The 19,831-nt window shown below is 44.4% G+C and overlaps 1 protein-coding gene across 3 annotated transcripts in view; it reads right to left on the bottom strand.

Moving 5' to 3' along the window:
- Positions 1-316: 316 nt before the first annotated feature.
- The window catches only part of ALDH16A1 (aldehyde dehydrogenase 16 family member A1), a 120,775-nt gene continuing 101,260 nt past the window's right edge, over positions 317-19,831 (bottom strand). For all 3 annotated transcript variants that reach the window (XM_056544378.1, XM_056544380.1, XM_056544379.1), the window contains 2 exons: positions 9,405-9,530; positions 317-1,005 (listed from right to left, as the gene is read on the bottom strand). In XM_056544378.1, coding sequence (XP_056400353.1) covers positions 832-1,005; positions 9,405-9,530 — 300 coding nt within the window. In that variant the 3' untranslated portion in view covers positions 317-831. The remainder of the gene's footprint in view (positions 1,006-9,404; positions 9,531-19,831) is intronic.

The raw sequence follows: 19,831 nt of genomic DNA on the forward strand, positions 1-19,831 counted from the left end.
TGATGCCTACCGTGCCCGGATCAGTCTCGCCGTTCGGCCGAAATCTTCGATTTTCTATATATGCTAATTAAGTACAGCTGGTTAGTGCGTGGGGGGGGCGTGGGGGGGGGGGGGGGGGCAAGCTGACTGTTTACCTTTAAGTGAATAGAGCTTAAAGGGGTACTCCAGTGGAAAACATTTTTTTTAAATCAACTGGTGCCAGAAAATAAAACAGATTTGTAAATTACTTCTATTGAAAAATCTGAATCCTTCCAGTACTTATCTGCTGTATGCTCCTTAGGAAGTTCTTTTCTTTTTGAATTTCCTTTCTGTCTGACCACAGTGATCTCTGCTTACACCTCTGTCCATGTCAGGAACTGTCCAGAGTAGAAGCAAATCTCCACAGCAAACCTATCCTGCTCTGGACAGTTCCTACAATGGACAGAGGTGTCAGCAGAAAGCACTGTGGTCAGACAGAAAAGAAACTCAAAAAGAAAAGAACTTCCTCTGGAACATACAGCAGCTGATAAGTTCTGGAAGGATTAAGATTTTTAAATAGAAGTAAGTTACAAATCGGCTCAACTTTCTGGCACCAGTTGATTTAAAAAAATATGTTTTCCAGTGGAGTACCCCTTTAATAGAGCTTAGCAGTAGTACTTTACATAGCCATAGGGCAAAAGTGAAGATTTTTTAGAAGAAAGCAGCCATGTTTTTCTAGATTCATAATACCCCTTTAATAAACAAAGGGGACAAAATGTCTCAGGTTTACTGGTCCTTGGAAATGCACTGAGGTATGAACTGAATGTACAGAAAGAGACAAGGTCCCCTGACTGCACTAAGACCTTACGCAGATTAGTTTGCAAATATTTCCCCCATGGGTATCCAGATGTTTTTACATTGGGTGGCATGATACAAGAACTCTTCTCCTTCTCCCTCCTGGGGGTTCTCCCAGTCTCTAGTGAGCCCATAGTTCACCCAGGTTCTCTTACAATTTTCAGCGGACGACCATTCCATAAATTTGGATCCCTGGTGAAAGTGAAAATAAAATAAAACAGAATGTGAGTCACTGGCATCTAAATACTGGAGGATTACATCACCAATACAGTCATGAGATGGAAGAACTGCATGAGAAGGTTGTCTGTGTTTTGTTTCTTAGCTCCCATAATGACCTCTTGACCTAAGATTTTGAGAAAGTGGTAACTGATATCTAATATGGGGCTTGAATAGAGTCCAGCACAGGGAAGCAAAAGCTTTAAAGGGGTAGTCTGGCCATTAACTTTTTTTTTAAAAACTAGTCAGGTAGGGGAAGGGGAGGGGGTGGTTTAAAAAAAAACAAAAAAACAGCTAACCTTCCTCCTGTGCCCCACAGCTCCACACAGTGGCTGAGGTGGGACATTGCTGCGGAGGCTGACTGTATGAGCAGGCGTGATGTCACAACACCAAACTCAGAAGCCACGCACAGTAGAAACCAGAGCTCTGTGATACCGCGTGGAGCCGAAGCTACTGCTAGTAAGGTAATACCCCTTTCAGACTTTTACTGCTGGGTAATTTTTACACTTTTCCCTTACACGTGTAATATCTGGGTTATAAAAAAAAAAAAATTATAGGAAAGTCCCATAAGCAATAGTCTCTTAACTAAGACACCAAGCACTTTATACTCATGGGAACAGGAGTCTTAATCACCATTCACATTACGTTTTGCCCAAATGTTTACAGTATACATCAACAACCTGGTAAAAGGTAAGCCAACGTGTAATGGGGTACGCTTCTGGTGGGCCTATAAAGTCAGCCTATTTCAGAAAATTCTGTCTATTTCACCAAGATATACTTCTTCTGTGTGGTGCAGCAGACCATGCTTTAGCGTCCTGAGCAGGCATGGTATGTTCGGGAAAATGAAACAAACATGGTGACTATGGGGGAGATTTATCAAAACCTGTCCAGAGGAAAAGTTGCCCAGTTGCCCATAGCAACCAATCAGATCGCTTCTTTCATTTTTAACAAGGCCTCTGCAAAATGAAAGAAGCGATCTGATTGGTTGCTATGGGCAAGTATTCCTCTGGACAGGTTTTGATAAATCTCCCCCTATTAGACTAGGTTTGGTTTATTAAGCTAATTTGGCCCACCAGGGCATGCTGCAGTATGTTAGCATTCCTTTTTGAAATTTTGCGGGTGTATGTTGGTGTCGTGCACGCAAAACATAATGTGAATGGGGCCTTAGATACACTTCCCAAACAGTCCTTTGGAGTGAAAGTGATAATGTTTTTTTTTTCAGTACAGAAAACACTTTCAAATTCCCTATTAGGACATAAAAAATGAATTCATTGATTTTATAACTGGGGCACAACATAAAGATAGAAGAATATTGTGCCTTATCTTGATTGTTGCTCTTTTATTTGTTTTGTCCTGTATGTACCCTGTTATTTGATTTTCCTTGTTCAGAATACCCATGTTTCAAGTATCTATGTATTCATGTTTGTATTTCTTATCTTTTTTGGCTTATAATAAAGCTTCACTGATAAAACCAAAAAGGTAGAGATTAGAGTAAGGGCAGGGTCACACGGGGTGCATCAGCAGTGTCACACTACAGATGCACCGACGACAGTCGCACAGGGACTGCAGAGTGAGCTCACAGCTGCGGCTGGGTAGCTCTGTGTGTCCTTTTATAGTGGTGGATTTCCCCCCCTGTAGAAATCTGACGCAATGTGTGGACACACAGAGCTACCCAGCCGCAGGTACTGGAAGCAGATTCCCTTTTAAGAACCTGTTAAAGATTATAATGTCGGTGACACCGATTCCTATGCTGTTCACCATTTTTTTTCCCTCCATGGCCCCATTCCTGAGTTTGTGATGTCACATCACAATTGGGGGAATTGAGCGCATTCATGTCTATGGGAGGGGGCGTGATGGCTAGTACATAGCCGTTACACCTCCTCCCATAGACTTAAAGGAAGGTGGGCGTGACGGCTGTGGTTGTCCATCACCTGTCACGGAGCGAAGTTCGCAGTGATCAGACATCTTATCCCCTAACCTTTGGATAGAGGAGAAGATGTTTAAGGCAAAGTACCCCTTTAAGTCCAAAGATCCAATATGCAAATAAAGTGCTTTGGTGCACTAGTGGCCTGCACGCCCCTATGCAATACCCCCTAATATATGTAGCAGATACAAGGAGGTCCTGGTTGGGCAGTCACCACTGTTGTGTTGTGTGGATTTCTGCATCTCAGTGATTGCCCGATCAGAGGCATTGTACAGGGCTGAGCGGGCAAAAGAGTGCACCAAGGGGCTGGGAACACCCTCAGTGCACCAAAGCACTTAATTTGCATATCTGTATTTTCAAGCATAACACCCATTGATGCTGGTGACAGATTCCTTAAAGTCTATTTTAACTGTTTAGTGATGTATTTCATTTTAGCTCTAAAGGGGGATATAGTGTAAAAGAGGGAAATTACACTATACCCCTCTCGTGAGGGGTATAGTGTCATTTATTATTTTACACCCCTAGCAGGCTGTAATTTATTTAATTTAATTAAAAAAAACACTTCAAAAAAGGGAACATATCATGAGCAACAATCTGCTTGTCCTGTCAGCATCATGTTATAGGGCATTAATTATAACTTGTATTTAGTATTTTATTAATAACATTTTTGTTTTTTCTGGGCCTGTTTTTTCTGGGGGACCTACCTCTATGTTTGTTTGCATGATCCTACACATAAAAAATTTGAATAATTGAGTTAGACCACCCACTGGACTCCTAAACCCACAATGAACAAGGATTTCAAACAATACATTTTTCTTAGGGGGAGGTAATGCAAAAAACAGCAATTCTGTCATTGTTTTCTTTTTTTTTTCTTGTTATCAAGCAGTAAAAATAACACTCTCTCTTTTTATATAAGCATTTTTAATTGAGACAATAATTCACTGCTCAAAAAATAAAGATAACACATCCTAGATCTGCATGAATGAACTAATCATATGAAATACTTTCGTTTTTACATAGTTGAATGTGCTGACAACAAAATCACACAAACATTATCAATGGAAATCAAATTTATCAACCCATGGAGGTCTGGATATGGAGTCACACTCAAAATCAAAGTGGAAAACCACACTACAGGCTGATCCAACTTTATGTAATGTCCTTAAAACGAGTCAAAATGAGGCGTAGTAGTGTGTGTGGCCTCCACGTGCCTGTATGACCTCCCTACAACGCCTGGGCATGCTCCTGATGAGGTGGCGGATGGTCAGCTGAGGAATGTCCTCCCAGACCTGGACTAAAGCATCTGCCAACTCCTGGACAGTCTGTGGTGCAACGTGGTGTTGGTGGATGGAGTGAGACATGATGTCCCAGATGTGCTCAATCGGATTAAGGTCTGGGGAACAGGCGGGCCAGTCCATAGCATCAATGCCTTCCTCTCGCAGGAACTGCTGACACACACCAGCCACATGAGGTCTAGCATTGTCTTGCATTGGGAGGAACCCAGGGCCAAGTGCACCAGCATATGGTCTCTCAAGGGGTCTGAGGATCTCATCTCAGTACCTAAGGGCAGTCAGGCTACCTCTGGCAAGCACATGGAGGGCTGTGCGGCCCTCCAAAGAAATGCCACCCCTCACCATTACTGACCCACCACCAAACCGGTCATGCTGGAGGATGTTGCAGGCAGCAGAACGTTCTCCACGGCATCTCCAGACTCTGTCATGTCTGTCACATTGTGCTCAGTTTGAACCTGCTTTCATCTGTTAAGAGCACAGGGCACCAGTGGCAAATTTGCCAATCTTGGTATTCTCTGGAAAATGCCAAACATCCTGAATGGTGTTGGACTGTAAGAACAACCCCCACCTGTGGATGTCGGGCCCTCATACTACCCTCATGGAGTCGGTTTCTGATCGTTTGAGTGGAGACATGCACATTTGTGGCCTGCTGGAGGTAATTTTGCAGGGCTCTGGCAGCGCTCCTCCTGCTCCTCCTTGCACAAAGGTGGAGGTAGGGGTCCTACTGCTGGGTTGTTGCCCTCCTACGGTCTCCTCCACGTTTCCTAGTAGCCCCTCCATGCTCTGGACACTACACTGACAGTCACAGCAAACAGTCTTGCCACAACTCGCATTGATGTGCCATCCTGGATGAGCTGCACTACCTGAGCCACTTGTGTGGGTTGTAGACTCTGTCTCATGCTACCACTAGAGTGAAAGCACAACCAGCATTCAAAAGTGACCAAAACATCAGCCGGGAAGCATAGGAACTGAGAAATGGTCTGTGGTCACCACCTGCAGAACCACTTCTTTATTGGGGTGTCTTGCTAATTGCCTATAATTTCCACCTGTTGTCTGTTCCATTTGCACAACAGCATGTGAAATTGATTGTCAATCAATGTTGCTTCCTGAGTGGAGAGTGTGATTTCACACAAGTGTGATGGACTTGGCATTACATTGTGTTGTTTAAGTGTTCCATTTATTTTTTTTGAGCAGTGTATGCACTACAAAATGCAATATTAACAAATTCAAAGGTATAAAGGCTAGCACATGTTAACTAAATAGCAAACTATAAGCAGGAAAACATATACCTTGTGATCAATGACATGTACATATAAAAGGAAGAATGTGTTATAAAAGCAAAGATCTTCCATTTTCATTTTAAAGAGGAACAAGAACATAAATAACTTGGGACAAGACCAAGAACTTTCCTGGCAGGTGACCAACATCTGTGGACCTCCAGATGTTTCAAAACTACAACTCCCAGCATGTCATAGGCTGTCCGGGCATGCTGGGAGTTGTAGTTTTGAAACATTTGGAGGTCCGCAGGTTAAAGACCACTGCGGCCTTCGTCATCATCCAGACCCCCCCCCCCTTTTAGTTTTATACTCACCACCCCACGGTGGGAAGGAAGGGTGAGCTGGTCCGGGCCATCTATGCTGCAGGGACCGCCCGGTGGGGAGGGTTAGCCGTTCCAGGCTGTCCATCTTCACCGGGAGGCCCTCTTCTCTGCACCGGGCCCGGACTAGTGACGTTGCCTTGACGAAGACGCACAGGGACGTTCATGCGCAGTCGATGTGCGTCGTTGTCAAGGCAACATCACTAGTTCGGGGCCGGGCCCGGAGCGGAGATGGCCAGGACCAGCTCACCCTTCCTTCCCACCGAGGGGAGGTGAGTAGAAAACTAAAGAGGGGGGGGTCTGGATGATGACGAAGGCCGCAGTGGTCTTCTACCTGCGGACCTCCTGATGTTTCAAAACTACAGCTCCCAGCATGCCCGGACAGCCGATTGCTGTCTGGGCATGCTGGGAGTTGTAGTTTTGCAACCCTCTGGAGGTCTGCAGGTTAAAGACCACTGAGATGGGATTGACAGGCGGAGAGTTCACTCGAGTATAAGCCGAGGGGGGTGTTTTCAGCACGAAAAATCATGCTGAAAAGCTCGGCTTATACTCGAGTATATACGGTAGTCCATAAAGTTGAAAAAAAAAAAAAGACAATCTTTCATCAAGTTGAGCCTATATGTCTATTGTGTCCCTACTGTGTTGATCTAGAGGAAGGAAAAAAATCCTTATGAGATTGATGCCAATTGTCCTATACCAGGGGGAAAATTCCTTCCTGACTCCAAATAGGACATCAGACATAGAGTATCTATAACCTGTAATATAATTACTCTCTAGAAATGTATTAATTGAATTCACCATGACCTGGGTATAAATAGATCATGGGAGAGATCTTTGTACTGTCCCCTGATATATTTATACTTAGTTATTTGGTCTCCCCTTTTCTGAAATAAATAACCCTAATTCTGATAATCTTTCTGGGTACTGCAGTCCTCCCATTCCCCTTATTACTCTAGTTGCCCCTCTTTGAACCCTCTCCAGCTCAACTACATCTTTCTTGTGCTCAGTACTGTACACAGTATTCATTGTGCGATTTTTTGTCATTTATTGTCCCCTTTATATTTTTATTCATCCACATTGGTTTTCTCCTGTTTTTCTTTTTATTTTTTTTCTTCCCATATGGTATGTACTTCACACAGTGAAAATTAAAGTTTTATTTTTTTATTTATTTCCCATTTAGTATCTGTACTCTTGTTTTTTGGGGACATAATACCAATCTATAATGTTAAGGGCTTCTTTAATCTGATTAAACTTTGCCTTAAAGTTTATTATTCTACTGGCTACTCTACAGAACACCATCTTATAGGACAAGTAAAAATGTATTATATTTTGGTCACTATTTTCTAGGTGTCCTCCTAACTGCACATTAACTAGTAATATTAACCAACAAACATTGTCAGGTTTGTTGGTTAATATTAAAGAGGTACTCCGCCCCAGATATCTTCTCCCCTATCCAAAGGCGCCTCACCATCATCACTACTGGCTCTGTGCGTGATGACGGGACGATGCAGGGGACGGAGAATTGTGACGTCACGGCTCAGCTTCCCCCGTGGTGTAACGCCCCGCCCCCTCAATACAAGTCTATGGGAGGGGGCATGGCGGTCATCAAGCCCCCTCCCATAGACTTATATTGAGGGGCGGGGTGTGATGTCACAGGGGCGGAGCTTTGGTCCCTGCATTGCCCCGTCCTCACGCACAGAGCCAGTGTGCTCTGCAGTGATGACGGCGGGGCGCCGCTGCAGAGATTGAAAGGGGTCCCCAGCGGCGGAGCCCCCGCGATCAGACATCTTATCCCCTATCCTTTGGATAGGGGATAAGATGTCTGGGGCGGAGTACCCCTTCAAGTCCAGTAGGGTGCCCCCCTAATCGGGTCCTGCACCATTTGAGACCCAAATGTATCTTAAGCTGTAGCCGAAAACCTTTTTTACCCTATAAGATCCACAGGTCTCAGTTTCCCAGTTTATGTTGGGATAGTTATGCCTTTTTCATTAGCCTCAATAACTGATCTTCTGCCACTTTCATTATATTTGGCGGCAGAAGGGAGTGTGTGCAGCAGTCCAAGGGGGAATCACGTGTTAAACATACACAGGCAAAATAGCTATGCAACAGACACAGAGCAGAAAAAAACAAAAAAACAAAAAAACTAAAGTAAAGATATAGTAAGTCCCTCATAGAGACAAATAGTAGGAGAAATCCACCGAGTAGGGGAGTCCAGCCAAGACTGACAAAGTTTACGGAATAGATCCATGGAATCTTCACGAAGCGCTGAGAGTCTTTCAGAGATCATAATGTTATTCACACGTGCAACAACAGCCGAAAAGGATAATCATGGTGACCGCCACCTGAATTTTAGCAGCTAAGTGGATTAATTCCGCCAGCTTAAACGGGGAATTAGGTAAAGAGAAGGTCTATCCCCCAAAAGACAGACCTTTCGGGGCGAAAAGGATAGCGGAGACCAATAACTTGCGATATAAGGACCACCACTGGACATTGTCCCCATATATGATCCATAGTCCCTGTTACCAAAAAGCCCTGAAAACAAAGGGGGGGCCGTCGGGAAAATGGAATGAAGTCTGGAGGGGACATAATACGTCTTATGTAACACCTTTAGAACAGTTTCCACCAGGGCAACCTGCCAACTATCATTAGCAACCCATTGGCAGCAAAGAAGCCATTTCGGCATAGACAATGTGAAGCCCAGGTCCTCCTCCCACTGAGTCTAGAAAACCTAACTTTTACAGTTCTCCTTCATATATACAGTTACAACACATTCATGTTAGGATAGACCATCAATATGTTAGTCATTTAGTAAGGAAATGACCAAAAGGATCCCATTAGATCAGCAAAATGGAGCACTGCGGTCCCTTTCCTGCATAACAAGAAAGAGTGACACCTACACTTGTCTATGTGGCTCTGTTTGGTAGTACAGCTAAGGCTGTGTTCACATCACAATTTGAACCTCCGATGCACAGATACGATTTCGGAAGCTCAAATCGGCTAAAATCATATCTGTGCACAGACAGGTAGAGCCATTAACTTATAAGGGGCTGCGGACCCGATCGTAGTCAGCTAGTGACTACGATTGGGTCATTCTCTCAGGGGATCCGATTTTTGACACGGACTGAAAATTGTGGCAGACTACAATTTTCAGTCCGTATCGTACCTGTGCATCGGAGGTTCAAATTGCAATGTGAACCCAGCCTTAGCTCCATTTGGCTCATCTGCTCTAACAGACACAGCTGTTCATTTGATTTTCCACAATCACATGGACATAGGAACTTCTAGTCAGGAGAAGACATATTGGGGAAGATTTATTAAAACCTGTGTTAAGGAAAAGTTGATCAGTTGCCCATAGCAACAATCAGATTTCTTCTTTTATTTTTAAAGAGGCCTGTGAAAAATGAAAGAAGTGATCTGATTGTAACCTGTAACCTGAGCAGATTCCTTACTTTGTGTCAAAAATATATCTGACGTAAAAAATATTTAACTTGGCTCTGTCATAAAGAGAACCCAAGATCCTAGTGAAAAAAGAGCATTATGGAAAGAAGAATATCTGTGTTACCTGTTCAGATCCAAAATACCAGATGGCTTGTACATCTTGGTGCTCTACAAGATATTTAAACAAATGGTCCCGTCCACCGGTAAGTATGTTTACCACTCCTCCAGGAAGGTCTGAGGTGTCAAATACCTGTAAAAAGCATAATGCGCAACAATTAACACCAGAAACATGCACTTAAAGTTTACAGAGAAGATGAAAATGGGTCTAATGTGAGACACTGGCAACAGTTAGTTCCATGTAATATAATGACTGTATAGAATTGTTCAAAACATAGAATAGTCCAAAAAAAAGTTTGTTATTTTAACTCATTTGGTAGCCTTTTTTTGCCCTGCTTTTTTAAAGGTGGATAACGCCATCAACAGAATGTTCACAGGGTAAACTGTTGAGTAAACTTTCATGCAGATTTCGAAGCAAAATCCGTGTTAGAAGCCACGTGGTATTCAACTTAAATTACCCTGCTTGCACAATAGTCAAGCCATGTAATGGGCTCCTTAAATGAGCACTGATCTACTTGATCAGCATTTGCATTGGACAGCAGTCTGCCCCTAAAACACCACCCTAATAATAATTCTATATTTACCTACACCACACTGCACTACTGCCTCGCTGTGGTTAAAAACAACTTTTGACATGTCGCTCAGATATGTCAAAAGTGGTTGATTTACCATTCCTGAGATCCATTGCCTTTGTGAGATATAAGTTGGGGAATTGGGAGGCATTGTGCTTAAAGGAGTACTCCAAGGAAGTATCCATATGAAAAAGCTCCAAAGCCACCACACTACCTGGATATGTTCCCTCTAAATGATTCTGCCTGATGTGCATGGCTCCTGTGGTCTTCTCTGGCTGCTTGATATTTTTTGTCATCCTTTTCTCATAGATACTACATTTCCCAGGAATCACTGCAGCTCATCTCTGCCGTCCAGCTCACTCTCTGAGAAAAGCCCCCACCTGTCAGGCCCAAGGCTTGAGTGTGGACTCAATATAAGTATTATAACTATATACGTGTATCATGTTTAATCCAAGACCTTGGTGAGGATTCAGACTGTGTGTCTGTTGTTTGTGCCAGTTCCCCCCACCTGGCGAGATCAGAGGGGACGGAGGAATGAAGTTGTTTCCTCCTAAATTCGGCTATACAACTAAAAATGCTGTTCAGAAACCTGGGACAAACCTTTGTTACAAGCCTGTTGCAAAATCTGGACAACATCCTATAAAACAGCTGGAGACTCTGTGCAACCATTATACTGTAAGGACTTTCTTTTTGTTTTCTGAATTTGTCTTGCTGAACTCTTTTATATATTTTGTACCTGTTCGTCATTTGTTTCTGTATTTTACATGTAGCACTGTGAAATTATTTATTCAGATTAAATGTTTAATTAATCAGCTCTGGTCTTTGATGTCTAAATATAGAAGCTCACCTTTCTGAAGGAGGCTCTGGTGAAACATTTATCGATGGGTTAATTTAATGACTTGCTGGGACTAGTAGTGGGTACCCCGAAGTCTGGTGGCTTTAACTCTTGCACGATCACACTCCTTCTAGCATCCCGGCTGGATGGATAGGGTGTGATCGTGACACCACCCTACTGCTCTGAGCAGCAGAAAGAGATTCAGTGTCTGATTGACTGAGGTTGCACACACCTCCCAGCTCTCAGCACTAAAGGGAGAATGAGTCATCAGTGCAGGGCACTTTCAAAATCATGATATGGCTGGACATAGTATTACCTCCAATTGTAAGGGTTAGTTCCTGTATTTTAGGGAAATTTGTCCTTTAACCCCTTAACAACCACGAGCGTATATTTACACTCGTGGCCGGCTCCCGTCATGTGAAGCACCCTCAGGAGCTGAGTGCGCTTCATACTCGGCAGGTCCCAGTTGCTATCAGCAACCAGGACCCGCGGCTAATACCGGACATCACCGACATTGGGCTGATATAATGTTAATTAAACCTCACGGTCAATGGCATACACGTAAAAAAAATTCCACGGAAAAAAGTCCAAAATTGTGTATTTTTGGTCACTTTGTATACCCTAAAGAAATGTATACACACCAATCAAAAAGTCCCATCAAAACAAAAATGGTACCGATAAAAACTTTAGATCACGGCGCAAAAAATTAGCCCTCATACCACCCCGTATACAGAAAAATTTAAAAGTTATAGGGGTCAGAAGATGACAATTTTACACATACTAATTTTGGTGCATGTAGTTATAATTTTTTTTAAAGTAGTAAAATAAAATAAAACCTATATAAATTAGGTATCATTGTAACCGCATGGACCTACAGAATAAAGCTATGGTGTCATTTTTACCCAAAATGCACTGCATAGAATCGGAAGCCCCCAAAAGTTACAAAACAATTTTTTTTCCAATTTTTTGCCCCACAAATATTTTTCTGGTGTCGCCATAAATTTTGTGGTGAAATGATTGAGGTATTATAAAGTACAATTGGTGGTGGAAAAATTAAGCCCTCATATGAATCTGTAGGTGCAAAATTGAAAAAGAGTTATGATTTTTAGAAGGTTATGAGGAAAAAACGAAAGTGCAAAAACGGAAAAACCCTGCATCTTTAAGAGGTTAAAGGGGTACTCCGGTGGAATTTTATTTTTTTATTTATTTTTTTTAAATCCACTGGTGCCAGAAAGTTAAACAGATTTGTACATTTATTCTATTAAAAAATCTTAATCCGTCCAGTACTTATTAGCTGCTGAATACTACAGAGGAAATGCTTTGATTTTTGGAACACAGAGCTCTCTGCTGAATCACGAGCACAGTGCTCTCTGCTGACATATCTGTCCATTTCAGGAACTGTCCAGAGCAGCATATGTTTGCTATGGGGATTTTCTCCTATTCTGACAGGGGGGAGCGAATACTGCAGTGACTGAATTTCGACTCGTTGCCAGTCTTCAATGAGTCCAAATTCTGTAGTGACGTCACTGCAGAATGCATTCGGCCACTAGGAGGGCGACCCCTAGTGGCCGAATTGAAAAGTGATTTTAAACTGGTTTAAAATCACTTTTTTTAAATTAAAGTATATTAGAGATATGTTGTAGTACTTAAGTACAGCAACATATCAATTTTTTGATTTCATGACAGTGCCCATTTAAACAACACAATGTAACTCCAAGTCAATGACACTTCTGTGAAATCTCACTGTACACTCAGGAAGCAACACTGATTGACAATCAATTTCACATGCTGTTGTGCAAGTGGAACAGACAACAGGTGGAAATTATAGGCAATTAGTTAGAATCCCCCAATAAAAGGAGTGGTTCTGCAGATGGTGACCACAGACCACTTCTCAATTCCTATGCTTCCTGGCTGATGTTTTGGTAACTTTTGAATGCTGGCAGTGCTTTCACTCTAGTGGTAACATGAGACAGAGTCTACAACCCACACAAGTGGCTCAGGTAGTGCAGCAGTAGTGGCAAGAAGGTTTGCTGTGTCTGTCAGCGTAGTGTCCAGAGCATGGAGGCGCTACCAGGAGAAAGGCCAGTACATCAGTCATGGAGGAGGCCGTAGGAGGGCAACAACCCAGCAGCAGGACCGCTACTTCTGCCTTTGTGCAAGGAGGAGCAGGAGGATCACTGCCAGAGCCCTGTAAAATGACCTACAGCAGGCCACAAATGTGCATGTGTCCACTCAAATGGTCAGAAACAGACTCCATGAGGGTGGTATGAGGGCCCGACGTCCACAGGTGGGGGTTGTGCTTACAGCCCAACAACGTGCAGGACGTTTGGCATTTTCCAGAGAACATCAAGATTGGCAAATTTGCCACTGGCACCCTGCGCTCTTCACAGATGAAAGCAGGTTCACACTGAGCACATGTGACAGACGTAAGAGAGTCTTGAGACATCATGGGGAACGTTCTGCTGCCTGCAACAGCCTCCGCCATGACCGGTTTGGCGGTGGGTCAGTAATGGTGTGCGGTGGCATTTCTTTCGGGAGCCGCACAGCCCTCCATGTGCTTGCCAGAGGTAGCCTGACTGCCATTAGGTAACGAGATGAGATCCTCAGACCCCTTGTGAGACCATATGCTGGTGCGGTTAGCCTTGGGTTCCTCCTAATGCAAGACAATGCTAGACCTCATGTGGCTGGAGTGTGTCAGCAGTTCCTGCACGAGGAAGGCATTGATGCTATGGACTAGCCCGCCTGTTCCCCAGACCTGAATCCGATTCAGCACATCTGGGACATCATGTCTCACTCCATCCACCACAGACTGTCCAGGAGTGGGTGGATGCTTTAGTCCAGGTCTGGGAGGACATCCCTCAGGAGACCAACCACCACCTCATCAGGAGCATGCCCAAGTGATGTAGGGAAGTCATATGGGCACGTGGAGGCCACACAAACTACTGAACCTCATTGTGACTTGTTTTAAGGACATTACATAAAAGTTGGATCAGCCTGTAGTGTTGTTTTCCACTTTGATTTTGAGTGTGACTCCATATCCAGACCTCCATGGGTTGATAAATTTGATTTCCAATGATAATTTTTGTGTGATTTTGTTGTCAGCACATTCAACTATGTAAAGACGAAAGTATTTCATACGATTAGTTCATTCATTCAGATCTAGGATGTGTTATCTTAGTGTTCCCTTTATTTTTTTGAGCAGTGTATAATTATTGCTGTAACTAGAAATACTCTTGTTACCAAGCTAAATGGTATATCTTTTCTTCAGTGTGTAATTTAATCATTTACAGAGTACTACAACATTAGTACAACAGGTTATTTTAACTGCTCTTTGCTTATAGTAGATAGACCTTTTATCTACCATGGCTTCTGCCCTTGGCAACTGTAGTTTGTGTTAATTGTTGCAATATGATAGCCGATTGTTTATAAGTCAAGGCAGATCATCCGTTATAATTACAGTGTATTACTTTGTAGTAATTGCATTTAACTCCTTTTACTCTGACTCAACAGAGTAATGCCACTGCACTGTTCAATGTCAATGAATTCGTAAAATGGAGGACTACTCACCTTTCATAAATGCCTCTGTACCTGTCATTAGCAAAAACTTTTTATATAATGTAGAAAACATTATATGCATACTTGCAAAATACATTGGTTAAAAAAATGTGTATATTGTCCCAAAAGCTATTGCCCGTGTGTCTCTGTAGATACACCAAATACAGGAAGTGTGGGTGAACAAGCAGGGCTCTGTGCACGGAGGACAAGCAGGGCTCTGTGCACGGAGGACAAGCAGGGCTCTGTGCACGGAGGACAAGCAGGGCTCTGTGCACGGAGGACAAGCAGGGCTCTGTGCACGGAGGACAAGCAGGGCTCTGTGCACGGAGGACAAGCAGGGCTCTGTGCACGGAGGACAAGCAGGGCTCTGTGCACGGAGGACAAGCAGGGCTCTGTGCACGGAGGACAAGCAGGGCTCTGTGCACGGAGGACAAGCAGGGCTCTGTGCACGGAGGACAAGCAGGGCTCTGTGCACGGAGGACAAGCAGGGCTCTGTGCACGGAGGACAAGCAGGGCTCTGTGCACGGAGGACAAGCAGGGCTCTGTGCACGGAGGACAAGCAGGGCTCTGTGCACTGAGGACAAGCAGGGCTCTGTGCACTGAGGACAAGCAGGGCTCTGTGCACTGAGGACAAGCAGGGCTCTGTGCACTGAGGACAAGCAGGGCTCTGTGCACTGAGGACAAGCAGGGCTCTGTGCACTGAGGACAAGCAGGGCTCTGTGCACTGAGGACAAGCAGGGCTCTGTGCACTGAGGACAAGCAGGGCTCTGTGCACTGAGGACAAGCAGGGCTCTGTGCACTGAGGACAAGCAGGGCTCTGTGCACTGAGGACAAGCAGGGCTCTGTGCACTGAGGACAAGCAGGGCTCTGTACACTGAGGACAAGCAGGGCTCTGTACACTGAGGACAAGCAGGGCTCTGTACACTGAGGACAAGCAGGGCTCTGTACACTGAGGACAAGCAGGGCTCTGTACACTGAGGACAAGCAGGGCTCTGTACACTGAGGACAAGCAGGGCTCTGTACACTGAGGACAAGCAGGGCTCTGTACACTGAGGACAAGCAGGGCTCTGTACACTGAGGACAAGCAGGGCTCTGTACACTGAGGACAAGCAGGGCTCTGTACACTGAGGACAAGCAGGGCTCTGTACACTGAGGACAAGCAGGGCTCTGTACAGTGAGGACAAGCAGGGCTCTGTACAGTGAGGACAAGCAGGGCTCTTTACACTGAGGACAAGCAGGGCTCTGTGCACTGAGGACAAGCAGGGCTCTGTGCACTGAGGACAAGCAGGGCTCTGTGCACTGAGGACAAGCAGGGCTCTGTACACTGAGGAAAAGCAGGGCTCTGTGCTAAGGGGGCAAGCAGGGCTTTTTACACTGAGGACAAGCAGGGCTCTGTGCACTGAGGACAAGCAGGGCTCTGTACACCGAGGAAAAGCAGGGCTCTGTGCTAAGGGGGCAAGCAGGGCTCTTTACACTGAGGACAAGCAGGGCTCTGTACACTGAGGACAAGCAGGGCTCTGAACACCGAGGACAAGCAGGGCTCTTTGCTAAGGCGACAAGCAGGGCTCTGTGCTAAGAGGACAAGCAGGGCTCTGTGCTAAGAGGACAAGCAGGGCTCTGTGCTAAGAGGACAAGCAGGGCTCTGTGCTAAGAGGACAAGCAGGGCTCTGTGCTAAGAGGACAAGCAGGGCTCTGTGCTAAGAGGACAAGCAGGGCTCTGTGCTAAGAGGACAAGCAGGGCTCTGTGCTAAGAGGACAAGCAGGGCTCTGTGCTAAGAGGACAAGCAGGGCTCTGTGCTAAGAGCACAAGCAGGGCTCTGTGCTAAGAGCACAAGCAGGGTTCTGTGCTAAGAGCACAAGCAGGGTTCTGTGCTAAGAGCACAAGCAGGGTTCTGTGCTAAGAGCACAAGCAGGACTCTTTATACTGAGGACAAACAGGGCTCTGTGCATTGAGGCTCTGTGACACACCTCTGGCTCACAGAGCAGGCTGACAAGCCAAGAGCCTGCACGTCCTGTCCTCACTTCCTGTAGTTTATCTCTTCACAGAGACACACAGACAAAAGCTGCAGGGACAGCATTTTCTCATCCAAAAAATATACGCATTTATTAGCCAATGTATATTACAAATATACATATAATGCTATTATCTATGTTATATAGGAAGTTTTGCTAACGACAGGTACACTTTAATTCTTTGATCAAGTTGACACTTTACAAGTATTGGAGGCAGGGTAGTCATTTCTAAGATTGGATACTTTGACCACTCAGAAGTTCCTGCCGTTGTGTAGGTACAAATGTGAACACTTAAAAGGGTAAGGGATTTTTTTCTTTGACTGTGCTATAGGGGCTGTAAAGTTTGTGTAGTTCACAATATAGTGTCTGTATCTGTGTTTCATGAGGGTCTCACGATTCTGTAATTTTTGCCCCTACATTTATTTTTAACAGCCTACAAAATGAGTGTCGTCTCAGGTTTACCCACATTGCAATTTGGCAGAGACATTACATCACTAGTGAGGTGTTCAGGGAGAGCCTGTCTTTGCTTCAATGGGTGGAGTGAGTGTTGGGAGATCATTCTCCAGGAATTTGCAACAGCTGGAGGCACCCTGGTCAGAAAACACTGGTCTATTGCATTGGAGGCAGCACAAGTGTGTTTCAATGGGTGGGGTGGCTGATGTGTGGGAGGAAGAAAAATGACCTCACACTTACAAAGAAGGAAATATGGCATTTGTAGTTTGAGAGAACGAACTCCAACAGGAAATAACCAGTTCACAAAAAAGATAGCCTCAGTGTTATGGTAATCTCACAACATAGCCATTTAGCCCCAAGACAAGGATCCTTTCTAAGCATGTCCATTACTGTCTGGCAGGTACGTACTGAAATCACCTTAAGGTGGATAACCCCTTTAATGGTGGTGCCACTGGTACCACTAGTACATGCAAAATAACAAAAAGACCACTATATGGATGTGCCTGACTCTGTTACATCCTGTTGTCTTAAGTGGACCCTTCAGAAGATTTTTAGGGTATAAAAATGCATAACAGAGGGCTTCTGATAGTAAATCTGTATGTACCTCCCATTAGGTAATTGACTATATAAGGCTTTAAAAAGATAAGCAAATTAGGCTTTTGAGCCCACTGGGCATTATGCTCGGCTGCTATAGCCCAGCACAGATTGGTCCCATTCACCAGTTAGTCCCTCATTTGCTGAATAACATCACCGAGCCCAGAGAATGTAAGGAAAGCTGCCATTTTGGTGCAAGGTAGTGCCAGCTCTCTGTGCCAAGATGTTTGACTGCCATGCACATGTTGGGGGGGGGGGGAAGCTACACACACACACACACACATATATATATATATATATATATACACCCCAATTGGTCACTACGCTTCCATACAGTTTTAATAGTATATATGACATATATAACATTCACTTAAAGATATTGCCTTTATTACCCCATTACGAAACTTATGATGAGTATCACGATTAGAAACTTTTAACAGGCGCTCCTTACACGCTGATATTTACAAGGCTTGGTCGCATTACAACAGACCTGAGATTTGATGGCACAGAACAAGTTAAGTATGGCCCAGTTCGTGGAGTCCTTGAGTGACCAGGCTGCTTTTCTAATGCACAAATTATAAAGCCTGCTTTTCTACTGTACTGGTGAGTGCCTCTCCAACATTTTCATTTTGATGATCTAAATTTTAACTAGATTCTCTAATCCTAGGAGTACTCTGAAAGGGAGTGTCACACTGTGTTTGCATCATTTCATTAACTAATATTTATCTTAGGGCTGCACGATATATCGCAATCCCAATTGAATCGCGATATCTAGGGATTATGATATGTCGATGCAACCATTCGCAAAAATTTGCGATTATACAGTGGGTCGCACAATGAAAGGGGCCGGCCGGGCCACATGGGAGCAGAAGGGAGCAGAGCCGGGCTCCGGCGGTAAGTTGGCTCCCTGCAGCGCGGGCCGGTACCTTCACTATGCAGCCGACTGTCTGACTGTCTCTCCTCCCAGCAGTGCGCAGCGCTGGGAGGTGATTTAACCCCACCACGGCTGGCCGCCGTTAATAAACGGTGCAGCTGTGCGGCGGGTGTATGAAGAGAGCTCAAGAACTGAGCTCTCTTCATGCTGGCTAATGCCGAACATCACCGATCTGAACCCTTTAGATGCAGAGATCAAAGCTGATCGCTGCATCTAAAATGCCGATGTGACTTCCAGTAGCTGAGTGGAGCTGAACGGGGTTCCCTACCTGCCTCCGTCCTGTCCGATCGGCACTTCAATAATGCTGATAGCCTCTGCAGGCTGTAGTAATGGAGCGCCGATAACACTGATCAGTGATGTGCCTATGGCTCAACAGTGATCAGTGTCTGCAATCACTAGATTGCAGTGCAAGTAGTAGAACAGTCCCCATGGTAGTTTTTTTCCTAACAGAGTGCCTCCAGCTGTTGCAAAACTACAACTCCCAGCATGCCTGGACAGCCTTTGGCTGTCCGCGCATGCTGAGAGTTGTAGTATTGCAACAACTGGAGACACACCGTTTGGAAAACGCTGCCGTATGGGGACTAAACATTTTTGTAAAAAAACTAAAAATGTAAAAAGAAAATGTCAAATAATGTTTAAAGCCCCCCCCACCCCCAATAAAAGGCTGAATCGCCCCTCTTTCCCCATTTTTATGTAAAATAATGTTAGCAAAAATTGCCGCATGCGTAAATGTCCGAACTACTAAAATATAACATTAACGAAACCACGCGGTCACTGGCGTGAATGTAAAAAAAAATTCCAAATACCAGGATTGCAGATTTTTGGTCGCTTCAGATTCCAGAAAAAAAAATAATAAAAAATGATCAAAAAGTTCAATAAAAAAAAAAAAAAAAAAAAGGAACCAATAAAAACTACGGCACAAAAAAAAAAAAAAAAAAAAATAAAAATGTAAAGCCCTCATACATCCCCATATATGGAAAAATAATAAAGTTATAGGCGTTGGAGATTCTGTGGCAAAATGAGCGATGTCATTACAAAGTACAATTGGTGGTGCATAAAACATCATCATATGGGTCTGTAGGGGGCAAATTAAAAGAGTTATGGCTATAAGAAGGCGAGGGGGAAAAAACTAACCCCCCCCCCCCCCCCCGCAGGCTCGAAATGGAAGTCATTTATTCGCAGTGCGCCAGCGTGTAGAGTACGCGGACTACAGTATATCAGGAGAGTATGTGGACTACAGTATATCAGGAGAGTACACAGACTACAGTATATCAGGAGAGTACGTGCACTACAGTATATCGGGAGAGTACGTGGACTACAGTATATCGGGAGAGTACGTGGACTACAGTATATCGGGAGAGTACGTGGACTACAGTATATCAGGAGAGTACACGGACTATGGTATATCAGGAGAGTACACAGACTACGGTATATCAGGAGAGTACACAGACTACAGTATATCAGGAGAGTAAGTGGAC

The sequence above is a fragment of the Hyla sarda genome, chromosome 10 (assembly GCF_029499605.1).
Source record: "Hyla sarda isolate aHylSar1 chromosome 10, aHylSar1.hap1, whole genome shotgun sequence".
Lineage (NCBI taxonomy): Eukaryota > Metazoa > Chordata > Amphibia > Anura > Hylidae > Hyla > Hyla sarda.